The sequence below is a fragment of the Diospyros lotus genome, chromosome 1 (genome assembly GCF_014633365.1).
Source record: "Diospyros lotus cultivar Yz01 chromosome 1, ASM1463336v1, whole genome shotgun sequence".
In the NCBI taxonomy this organism is placed as follows: Eukaryota; Viridiplantae; Streptophyta; class Magnoliopsida; order Ericales; family Ebenaceae; genus Diospyros; species Diospyros lotus.
Genome location: NC_068338.1, coordinates 17,031,640 through 17,043,934, shown reverse-complemented (window position 1 = coordinate 17,043,934; position 12,295 = coordinate 17,031,640). Strand labels below are relative to the sequence as shown.

General features: G+C 37.6%; 1 protein-coding gene across 5 annotated transcripts in view; it reads right to left on the bottom strand.

Annotated features, from left to right (window-relative positions):
- The window catches only part of LOC127810284 (structural maintenance of chromosomes protein 3), a 108,236-nt gene that overhangs the window by 22,511 nt on the left and 73,430 nt on the right, over nt 1-12,295 (bottom strand). For all 5 annotated transcript variants that reach the window (XM_052349671.1, XM_052349685.1, XM_052349677.1 and 2 more), the window contains 7 exons: nt 4,838-4,989; nt 4,561-4,752; nt 4,265-4,448; nt 4,096-4,166; nt 3,866-4,017; nt 2,610-2,778; nt 2,362-2,508 (listed from right to left, as the gene is read on the bottom strand). In XM_052349671.1, the coding sequence (XP_052205631.1) occupies nt 2,362-2,508; nt 2,610-2,778; nt 3,866-4,017; nt 4,096-4,166; nt 4,265-4,448; nt 4,561-4,752; nt 4,838-4,989 (1,067 nt within the window). The remainder of the gene's footprint in view (nt 1-2,361; nt 2,509-2,609; nt 2,779-3,865; nt 4,018-4,095; nt 4,167-4,264; nt 4,449-4,560; nt 4,753-4,837; nt 4,990-12,295) is intronic.

Here is a 12,295-nt window from a genome sequence, read left to right as displayed (position 1 = left end):
GCTAGACTTGCTGAACCAGTTCCCAAGGGCAGAGTCCAATTGTTATAATTTCTTGGGGACAAGAAATTTTTCAAGGGAAGGGGATTATCACAACCCCAGGGGTATCCTAGTCATTACGCTATTGATACATAAGCTGTGTTGTACCCTTCAATTAGTGTTGTAGTCGATTATACCTTTTCAGTTAGATATTACAACTGAAAGGAAGAGCCTATAAATAGGCTAGGGGTAGAGGATGGGAATTATGTTGAAAGTAATACAAATTCTTTCCCTCTCTTTTCTCTCCCTGAATTCTCCCTCTTTCTTTCAAATTCTCCCTCCCTTTCTATTCTCTTTCCCGGTTCTTCTATAACTCCAGAAATTATCCAAGTCCCAGCCCCGAGACACATATTTACTAAACTTACATTCAATATATTCTATTGCCTAAATAACTCAAAACCCTCAGATTTACGAACACTCAAGCTTGGTATTCATGCCTTCTACTGTCTCATCTAGCAACACAATATCATCTAGAAATAGCATACGTCAAGGCACCTCTTCCTGGATATGTTTAATGAATTCATCCATTACTTGGACAAATAGGTCAGGGCTTAAAGCAGATCCCTGATGTAATCAAATTGCAGTTGGAAAAGCCTCAATATCTCTTCCACATGTTTGGACATCTGTTTATGCTCCATGATACATGTATTTAGTAGCCTATATATAAGCAATTCAGACTTCTTTCTTCTTGAAAACCCTCCATAAAACTTCTCTAGGAACTTTGTCACAAGCCTGTTCTAGATTTAAAATTGCCATAAGTAAATCTACACCTTTTCGTTAGGAGACTCAACAAGTATATAGCTTCTATTATATGGCTACCATACATGAAAAGATTGGTTCTGAAACACTTTATCTAGAGTCTTTTAGCAAGCTCTCTTAGTTTTGATTTTCTCTTATACCTCTCTTCATTTCATCATTATGATTCTTTTTTATTGGGGGCTTTCCCTTTGGCTCTTGAACTGCTTTTGTTGATTAGAAGATTAATCTATAAACTGACTTCTAAATAAAACTAGAAGATTAATCTCTAATAACTGCAAGAAGTTGCAGAAGTACTTTAACACTCTTGTAGTGGTTAGAGAAAAGGCAAACAAAGGAGAATTAACTTCCTATTGTGAAGTAAATCCTAATAACACATTATCAGAGAGATATAGCATCCATACGACTGAAAAAAAGATAGGGTGTCAAGTTCATCTTTCCTCAAAATGTTAACCCTTGCAGAAAAAAAGATGAAGCTTAAGTGCAATTCTTAGTTTCAACTAATAAGCTAGCCAAGCTCTCTTTCTATCCTGTGTATCTAGTCTCCTCTGCTCTAACCATTCTTAAATAAAACCTAAAGCATATTCATTTACTCATCTTATCCATACAAGCTAGGCATCTTGGCCCGTGAAAAGCACAACGATTGCACAGGATTTTTTGGATTAACCACATATACAATAATCAACATACTTTCACTTTTGTGCACAATAATTTAAATTAACATTTCTTCTAATTTTGGAAAAGAATAGTCTAATTAGGCGATTCTTGAGTGTGATTATACTTCTCTACAACATTTGTCAACATCAATTCTGAACTGTTGGCCAACAAATTCAGACATGTAACTAATTCAAATATGTTCTGTTTAGCATTTTAAAACACTAAATAATGAAAAAAAATCAAGTGTTGTGCGAATAAAACTAATAGTGAGACTCCATTACATGTCACAATATCAACTTATAAGCTCTTCTGGCCTTCTACAAGTTGTCATGTCACACTTGACTTAAGCTTCACATAAGCAAACCCCAACAAGCTGACACTTAACTAGGCTTCTTCTTGTTTCTTTTCTTTTTTGGGCATACTAGTTAGGGAATCCTGTACACAGCCCTTATCCACAGAAGCATGATCCCTAGATATATAGTGAGTTGGGGTAAACTACTTCCATAGCAACCAATAACTGGCTTCAGGAACCCCGAGATATTGCTAATGTCATAGGTGTAACTACAAGGGCGCTATTGACCCCTCTCTTCCCTTTTTTTATTTTCCTTTTCTGAAAGGGGCTGTTTTGAGGGAATTTGAGTAAGGGAAATAAGAAAAGCCAGAAAAGACTTTCAACTGAAATCCACAAGCCCTGGCTCCACACTGGCCCCTCCAAAGTTCCAAAATGGAAAGAAGGTAAAAAAGCACTATTCAGCAGCAATTGAAATGCAGCAAACTTTCTTTGAGTATCAGATGCTCTAATTAATCTGTATCCTAGTTTTAAACAAAAGCTGATAAGATTGGCTGAAAAAGAGATGCAAAAGGTATAAAGAAACACATTATATATTCCCACAATAAAATAAACCACTGTACCTTCTTCTTCATCATAACCAAAAACCCATGGCCGCCTTGCACAAGCTCAGAAAATACTTCTCGGAAATGCTTAGCCACACCTTTAAACGTGCGCTCTATTGACTCATCCTTTCTTTGATCCAAAACAGATATAAGTTCTTTAATTTTCTGCCAAAATCGATTTGCAATCAAGCTGAACGGATCAGAACCACCTTAATTTTCCACCAATAACCATATTTATCTGAACAATTGAAATTCAGTTCAAATACCTCATCACCTGCATCCAGTTCAGCTTGCCTGTTCTGGAGTTCTTCTCGCTGTTCTGTGAAGTTTACATATTGATCGAGGGCTTTTTTGTTTACATGGCTGAACTGTTGTAGCTGCTCATTGCACTTGTGAAGCATTTTTTGCAATTCTTTTATGCTCCTCCTTTTGTATCTGTAATTCGCCAAGACAGATAGAACCAAGAATTGATTAAAAGTGAATATAATTGGTAGAATACAAAGTGGCTCAATCTTCTCTAAATCTATTAAAATGATACGTCACTGAAACAAAGAACACAGGCCAACTGATTGCTGCATACACTGACCTATACCTACAGGTTTATTAATTTCTCAAAGGACCCAACTTCTATTTGCAATTTGGGACGGAAATATCTAGTTCATTGTTGTCTTCAATAAAAGATCTTTTTTCCCCATGTTAATAAAAAGATTTTTCATATCCCATACAATTCAACCAATATAAATTTACTCATATATCATCTACATCTGTTGAAAGAGTAAATAAGTGCCGAAGCCTTGGAAGCATCAAATTTCATCCAATAAACACAGGAAAATATTATTCTAGAAGAAAGGATGGTTCCCAAACCATTATACATACTGTACAAGAGTTTTTGGTTTTTACTAATCCATTGAAGGCTGCTCTTAATCAGGTCCATCAAGCAACAAATCAGGGGAGAAGCTTTTAGCTAGGCACAGAACTAGGATTTCTGTGGCCTCCTTACAAATGGGTACACACTCCATTACAAAGAAATGGTAGCCACTTTTTTGGGGCAATGCATTAAGTAACAAAGATGTTAAATTTCATCTGCTTGATCCTTGTATATGTTCCTCTATTCTATAATAAATCCTTCTGCACAGTCAAGTATACAATATGATGCTTAAGGATTTGATTGTAAAAAATTGCAAAAGCTAGAATCAAAAAGAGTCTAGGCCACTGCACATCTAATAACTAATTTTTATACATATTCAGTCATGGATTGTATACTACTGCTGATAGAGTGATGCCTACCGAGCGGGCAGGTATCCTATTTAACTAGGTACATTTCACTGGCATGAACTGGAGGTTGCATCACACAAAACAGAAAGGCTTAGTGTGACAGAAATATACATATGAGCAGTGGACCATGGTTAATATATCAAAAATCAGGAAATATAGATTCATTTATATCCAAAAAATAGATCAAATCATACAAATCCATGTGATTGGAAACATCACAATAACATATTTCAGGAAAGAGTAATACATTTCAAAAGCATCTGATGACAGTGGACCCAATTCCCTGATTTTCTTCGAGTACTCTTCTTGCTTGGCAAGCAGAATATTTCTTTTACTCAAAAGTTGTTCCAGTTCTTTAGCTTCGTCCTGAAGGGTTCTCTGGTAATTCTCTTCCAGTGTCTGCATTCTCGACAAATCATTTTAGAACTGGGAACAAAACCTAAGAAGTCCAAATCAAAGTATATTTAGTAGAACTACCTTCAACTTATTCTTTTCATCTTTGATCCTCCTAAGTTGTTTTGTATAGTCATCAATATTATCACATATTCCTGTGTAAAGGAGAAAAAGTTAATGACAAAAAAGACTGACAAGTATATCAAATTTGAATCTCCTATGAATATTGTGCAGGAAAGGCCAAATTACTCACTCTTGAGCTGCTGTGTTAAATCGTCAACAAGCAGCCTTGCATCTTTGAGTTCCAGGTTCTTCACTTCAGCTTCAGTGACCAACTGGTCAGTTTCTCCAGACAATTTTACTGCCTCAAGCTCTTGCTTTCGCCTTACAAGGTTAGTCGATAGATTAGTCTCAAGCTCTGCTTTTCTGGTTTCAGTCTGCCAATAAAGGATACAAATGAGAACAAAGATGACCATGCCTTTTTTTTTTAATTTGTACATGTAAAGCCTACACTAGCTCTTTATATATTAAAAAGAATTAATTATAAACCTCTATGCGATTTGCTCTGCAAGCAATGAGCTTCTCTTTCAATTCAGTTATTTCAGGATTCAATCGAGAGAGTAAATCTTTTTCCTCTGAGGTCAAGTGATCAACAAGCTCTGTACCCATTTCATCTTGTTTCATTGCAATATTAGCTTTAAGCTGACCAATTTGAGTCTCTACATTTGCAAGCAACTTTTCCTGCCATATGTATGAGGAATCAAAGCAATTAGAAGAGACAAATTACAAATATTAATACAAAGCAGCAGTTTTTATTCCAAATTACCTTTTTCTCAAGACCCTTAGAAAGAGATTCCTTTTGCTTTTTGGCATTAGCAATATCCTGCTTAAGCTGTTCGAGCTCAGATTTGTCATGAGCTAGTTTGGCATCATTTTTTTGCTGCTCAGCAACAAGTTCTGTAATTCTCTGGTCTATCTGTGGGAATTGTTAAGTTAAAGCAGGAGGGGAAAAAGTCTGTATGTGGGAACTTCTGGCCAGGAAAAAAAAGTGGTCTCATTCTGGAGAACGTGAAAGAGCACAAAAATGTAATCAGTAACAAGCTTATATTAATTGACTTTGTTTGTCTTCAAGAAAATCAACTTCTCACCACATTTTCAAGAACAAGATATCCTAATCGAATATAACAGATGAACTGCGATGACCAATATATATACTGTTCGTCTCATATACTATAAATTTCATTCAGGTAAAGCCATACAATATAGAAATCAAAACAATCGAGCAAGTTCTCATCCCAACTTGCTGGTCACATTAATCCATGTTCTCTGTGGGTACATGTCAAGACCTAGTCTTGAACCTAGGGTTTTCAGGATAGAAATGAGAAGGAAGAATGAAAGAAAATAACAGAGAGAAATTAGGGAGAAAACAGAGAAGACTTGAGAGAGAAATGAGAAACTGAATTCAATTCTAGATTGATTCTCCAAACAGGTTGGTTAGCTTTATGTATAGCTAACCAATCAACGGTTACAAATTAGTTACCAGTTGTAATTGATCCTTTGCAGAAATAATCTGCTACAATTGATATACAAAATACTACTCTACAGCCTACTTTAGCCATATGAGCTTGGACATTGTCCCCTCCCCTGAAAATTTTCTTGCCCTCAAGAAAAGTAAAGAAACTGAGCAGCACGGGAAATTGATTGAGCAAATCTGGCAAATATTCCAAAGTATTATAGCCCGGGTGTAGAAGGGACCATTGAACCAATACTTATGTAAGAGGAAGATTGTTCTTGTAGATCACTCTCTTATCCAAAATGGCCAAAGGTTCCACCTTAAAAACCCAAGGTATAATTAGAGGAGGTAAAGTAGGACTGGAAGTAGCAGTAGATCCAATGGCTTTTGTTAGAATAATGTATATATATTGTAGTTTAGCTATTGTACTGCATTAGTATTGACTGTACTACACTTGTATTGCACAGCCTATGGCCCATTAGTATCAATAAGTGATAACAAAAAATATTCACCCTTAGGGTTTTTCTCTAATTTATCATGGTATTAGGGCCAAAACCCTAGAGTCCTACTGTGTTTCTCTCTCCAGTAGTATCCATGCCCTATTCTCTCTCACTTCCTGCACCTGTCTGGGCTTGTTCACCCACTTCCCAGTGTGGTTTGAGAAATTCAACCACACCATCATGTTCAGAAAAGTTCGATCGCCTTGACCCCGGAAGCTCATTGTAGGAATTGCCGCCACACGCCACCTTTTCCGCTGTCGCTCCCTTTATAAACTAAAACAATCTCCACGATCTTGGCTTGGGCGATTTAGTGCCATTGTTCAGGAGTTTGGAATGATTTGCAGTGAGGCAAACCATTTTGTTTTCTTTCGCCATTCATCACATGGCAAATGCATCTATCTTGTTGTGTACGCAGAAGATATTGCCATCACCATAAGTGATCAAGATGGTATTCTGCAATTAAAGAAGCATCTCTTTAATCATTTACAAAGTAAAGATTCTGTTATATTTTTTGTGAAACACCAAATGAGGCCCAAAGGTTGGGGCCATTTGGCAACCGTGGGCTGCCCATTTGGGCGCCCACTGGAAGGCCATTTGGTAGCCACCATTGGCCCAGCCCAAGCCCTTTGGCTTTCGGCTTTTGTCGCGTAGCCTGCAGCTGTTTCTCTTGCACGATTTCATCCGAGCCGTTGCTACTTCCTTTATCTCGTGCCATCTCAGCCGTCCAGTTGCATTATTTATCACTCGCCTCGAGATTGATGATTTGATTGGGAAAGATGAAAGAAAATAGGGGTTTGGCCGAGAGTTGTCATTTAGGGTTTTTACTCTCTCTCTCTCTGTGTAAATCTCTGTACAGTTTTCGTCTTCCTCTTGTCCATATGTGTTCTCTGGTTTTTGATTCTAGGTAAGCTCCTAATCTATTAGTGATTCTGAGCATTTTGTATATAGAACCAAGGTTGTTTTTGTTTTGATCTCGTTGTAATTGGATTGAGTATATATAGTGGAGTGAGCTCTTCTCACCGGAGCTCAAGTGGACGTAGCCCCTATTTGGGGTGAACCACTATAAATTATGTGCCTCTTGATTCGTTTATGCTTTTAATATCTGTAGAGTTATGTTTATACTCTCGGCCAGTTTTAGTTGTTATCATCAGTGTTTGATTTTGATTGTTTAACGAGATTTGCTATCTCTGTTTATTCGTAACAGATTCCAACAAACTTAAGTATTTCCTTGGTATTGAGGTAGCTCAATCTAATAATGGTGCTGTCATCTTGCAAATAAAATATGCTTTAGATATTCCTGAAGAAACGGGTATTTTAGATTATAGAGCTATTGATACACCCATAGACCCAAATGTTAAACTCTTACCAGGATAGGGGTAGCCTTTAGCAAATCCTAGAAGATATTGAAGATTTGTTGGAAAGCTAAACTATCTCGCTATCACTCGGCTAGATATTTCTTTTGTTGTGAGTGTAGTTAGCCAGTTCTTGCAATCTTCATGTGACAGCCATTGGGGATATATCAAAGGAGTACCAGGCTAGGGATTGTTGTATGAAAATAAGGGGTATACTCAGGTAATTGGGTATTCTAATGCAAACTGGGCAGGGTCTTCTTTAGATAGACGCTCTAATTCAGGGTATTGTATTCTTATTGGCGGCAATTTGGTATCCTGAAATAGGAAGAAGCAAGATGTTGCTGACAAGTCAAATGTAGAAGCTAAATATCATGCTATGGCTCTGGCAATGTGTGAACTTATATGGTTGAGGTAATTACAGTATGGAGAGGTGGTGCAAATGAAGTTAATTTGTGATAATCTAGTAGCGTTCTATATCGCCTCTAATCAAGTTTTTCATGAGGACTAAACACATTGAAATTGATTCACTTTATAAGAGAGAAGAATTTGCCCGGATGTATTGCAACCAATTTTGTCAACTCAGCTGACCAACTGACAGATATCTTTACTAAGTCTGCTGAGAATGTTTAATCCTGAGATACACCAAATCTCTCCCACAGCAAACTGCATTTCACTCCTCTTTCTGTCTGCATACTGCTTCATTCGATTTTGAGAAGTGGTTAGCTCTCGTTTAATGAGTTTCAATAACTCCTAGAGAGTCTATAAATAGGTATCCACAACTGCAACTGAAGAGGAAGTATCCACAGTGGCAGGTATTAGAGGAGGTTTAAAAACAAATAGGGCCTTAAATGGGGACATTTTCAATGAGTTGTGGTAACTAGAATTATACCACCATTGAGCTAAGGCATTTATGCCAACTCTTTGGTTTCAAGAAGCAAAAACACCTCAAGTAAACCTCCACACATTGATTTACCCTTTCTATTTGCCCATCCATTTCAAGATGATAGGCTCTACACATATGTAGCTGGTGTCCAAACTTTTAAACAAATCCTGCCAGAATATACTAGTAAAAATTTTATCCCTATCAAACATGATAAAGAGTGGAATTCCATGCGATTTCACCATTGAATCCAGAGAAGGTCTGGCTACTTCTTGAGCACTAAAAGGATGAGAAAGACTCAAGAAGTGAGCAAATTTTGTGAGTCTGTCCATCACTACTAGAATTACATACTTCCCTTCTGATTTTGGCAGTCTTTCTATGAAGTCCATAGAAAGACAAGTCCAAACCTGTTCTGGAATTTTCAGCAGCTGTAATAAACCAGGTGCAGCCACATTTTCATGTCCAAACCTGTTCTGGAATTTTCAGAGGCTGTAATAAACTGGGTGCAGCCACATTTTCATGTCCAAAACTGTACAGGAATTTTCAGCGGCTGTAATAAACCAGGTGCAGCCACATTTTCATGTTTGCGGCGTTGACAAAGATCACAGGCTAACACATAGTCAATCACAGTCTCTTTCAGTTTAGGTCAATAAAATAACTGTTTCACCTAATAGTATGTGGATGTGAACTATGTAAAGACTGTAATATTTGAGTCCTGAGCTGATCATGATCTCCTACCACAAGTCTTCCCCGAAACCAAAGTAATCCATTACTCAAGAGTATAACCTGGCTTGCTAGTTGGACTGATAGAAAGCTGGATTAAAAGATCTTGAACCCAAGGAATACACTCATAACTAGCAGTAACTTCTTGTAGCCAGTCTGGAATTGCTTTAAGTAATGGCAGCACTATAACCATCCTCATGGGCGGATGTAGGGGGGGGGGCTGGCACGGGCTGAAGCCCGTGCCAGCCCCAGCTAAACAGCAGTAATATATATATATATGTAAAAGTCCAAGCAAAACCCCAACTGAATATTAATATAGCCCAGTGCCAGAACTCCTCCTACATCCGCCCCTGACCATCCTCAAACTTCCTGGACAATGCAGCAACAGCCAAATTTTCTTTTCCTTGGCAATACTGTATAATATAGTCTGGGCCCAGCAACTTTGACATCCCTTTCCACTGTAACTGTGTATGAAGTCATGTTAAAGGAGAAATTTAAGGCTCTCATGATCAATCCTAATTATGAACTGACTCCCTTCCAAATAATGACGCCATTTCTCCACAACTACCAAAACTGCTATCAATTCCTTATCATAAACACTGAGTCCCAAATGTTTTGGCACTAAGGCCTGACTAAGAAAGGCTAATGGTTTCACTTCCTGTATCAAAACCACCCCTATTCCTTTACCACTTGCATCAGTTTCAAGAACAAAAGGCTTTGCAAAATCTTGCAAAGCCAAAACTGAGCTTGTGTCATAACCTTTTATAATTCAATAAAGGTTGTCTCTACTTGAGAATTCTAGTGAAATCTATCTTCCTTAAGCTGCTCAGTTAAAGGTTTACTTATAAGCACATAATGCTTAATAAATCGTCTATAGTAACCAGTCAGTCCCAAAAACCCACGTAAATACTTGACTGTAGTTGGTTTAGGCTATTCCACCATAGCTGCAATCTTCTTTGGGTTTGTACTCACACCTTCACCTGAGATAATATGTCTCAAATACTACACATGATTCTTAGCAAAAGTACATTTAGTCTTCTTAACATACAATTGATTGAACTAAAGGACTTTAAATATAGTCCTACGGTGGTCAAGGTGCTAGTCAAAGGATTTACTATACACTAGGATATCATCAAAAAACACATGATGCGGTCACCAATCAAGACCCAGCCCAAAGTCGACCCGACCAAATCGGAACAGTATCACCGGAATACTAGTACCAAAACAATATTTTAATACGTAATATGTTTTAGAATTCTACTTGATTTAGGATTCTACTTCATATGAAGTATTAGAATTCATATGTTTTAGAATTCTACTTGATTTAACAACCAGCCTCGTGACAGTGATCTGGGGTTGCCCGCAGTTTGGAGAGCAATTAAAGAACAAGGGGAAATAACTCGTACAATGGAGCAACAATTGGAGCGAATCCGCAACCAATTGGGCGTTTTGCAACGAGTTAAGGATAATTGGAACCGGACTAATGGCGTGAATCAAGCCGGCTATGTTAAACCGGGAATACCAGCCATTAATCCTGTCCTCATTAATCCTAGAAGACTAATGATGGATGATAGCAACGATAAAAAAGATCTTGGTCGTATGATAGCCAACCCTAGTGGTAAAGGGGTTAGGAGGAATGCGCAACAACACAACCATTGGGGAAGCAATGAGTATAAACGAAAGAATGGCTTTTCGATGAGTTTGGAGCTTGATCTTGAACATTATGTTATCCCAGCAACCACAACGTTTGCAAACTCAGGTCTGATTTATGCTGCTAACATGACAGAAAGTCAAGGTTATTGACTCATACTGGGGTATTTTCTAGTCCCGAAGGCTCAAGCATTGTTTCGCAATCCAAAGATGATGGTATTTCTTCTAATCGGCTTGCGACTGTAAAGGAGATGGAGGCCATGGTAGCAGATCCTTCCACAATTTATTCAGGCTCTGGCATGGTTGAATTGAAGGCAATAGGAACATATTCACCTTTGCAATTGCAAAAGCAAGATGGTCACAGAGGTTTCTTTGTGAATAAGGGTGTTGGATCTCCCAGGCTAGTTAACTCGAGTAGCGCAACTGCTTTCGATATTAATCTGAAATTAGATTCTAAAACTAAGAATGTTGTAGTAGCTACCATTATAGTTGATCAAGTGCTTAAACCAAAGGAGAATTCAAGCGTCAATATTTTAAGTGATGGAAAGACTGCTGGTAGTCGAGGAATAAGTCTTTATTTGAAACAGATGCAAAAGAATGCTTCTCCAGACAAGAAAAATCTACAGATGAATTCGGAAGCTGTTAAGGAGTCAAAATCAAGAAAGCTTATGAAATGAGATGGACCTGTGATAAGATCTACCAAATTAGAGAAGTGCTCAAAATGGAATGTTCAACGTCCTCAATCTAACAGTAATAATACAATGGAGGAAGATGGCAACAAACATGGTGATGGTTGGACCCATGCCAACGAAGATAAGGCTAAGAGAGGGAGGAATGTCTTTGCTCATGTTCTCTTAGCAGAAAAGTTAAAGCAGTTCAAGAAGATGTCAAGCAAAAGTTGCACAAATAAGAAGTACAAGGCGACAACTGACAAGCATAAGAAGCACAAGATATTTGAGGTTGGAGATGAAGTCATGATATTCTTGAAAAATGAACGGATTCCAGCAGGAAAGCAGAACAAGCTCAAACCAAATAAGTATGGTCCTTACAAGATTACAAAAAAGATCAACGATAGTCCTTATGTTGTGGATTTGCCTAATCATATGGATATTTCCAGCTAATCTTTCTTTGTACTTGTTGGACGTGGATTTGTCCTATCCAGATCAAAATTCGAGGTCGAATTTTTTCTCAAGTGGAGGTGAATGATGCGGTCACCAATCAAAACCCAGCCCAAGGCCGACCCGATCAAACCGGAACAATATCACTAGAATAGTAGCGCCAGAACAATATTTTAATACTTCATAAGTTTTAGAATTCTACTTGATTTAGGATTCTACTTCATATTTCTACTTGGTTTAGGATTCTACTTCATATTTATTTAGGATTTATTTCTATTAGGATTCTAGTTGGATTTTGTTTACAAATATTAGATGGATTTGGATAAGCCAAATACTATAAATATGCCTAGGATTTAGAATTTGTAATCAAGTTTTTCTCAATCAAATTTCAACAGCCTATTTGGATTTTCTTAGCAAAACAGTCTTGTTTTTGCGTCTTCTTGAAAGCCAAGCTTCGGCCATTAAAGTTTGTTCTTTCAAGGGTTTATTTTGGTGTGTTTTTTTCACACGCGCTACACGCTGCATCAACACAAGTACAAAATTTCTCA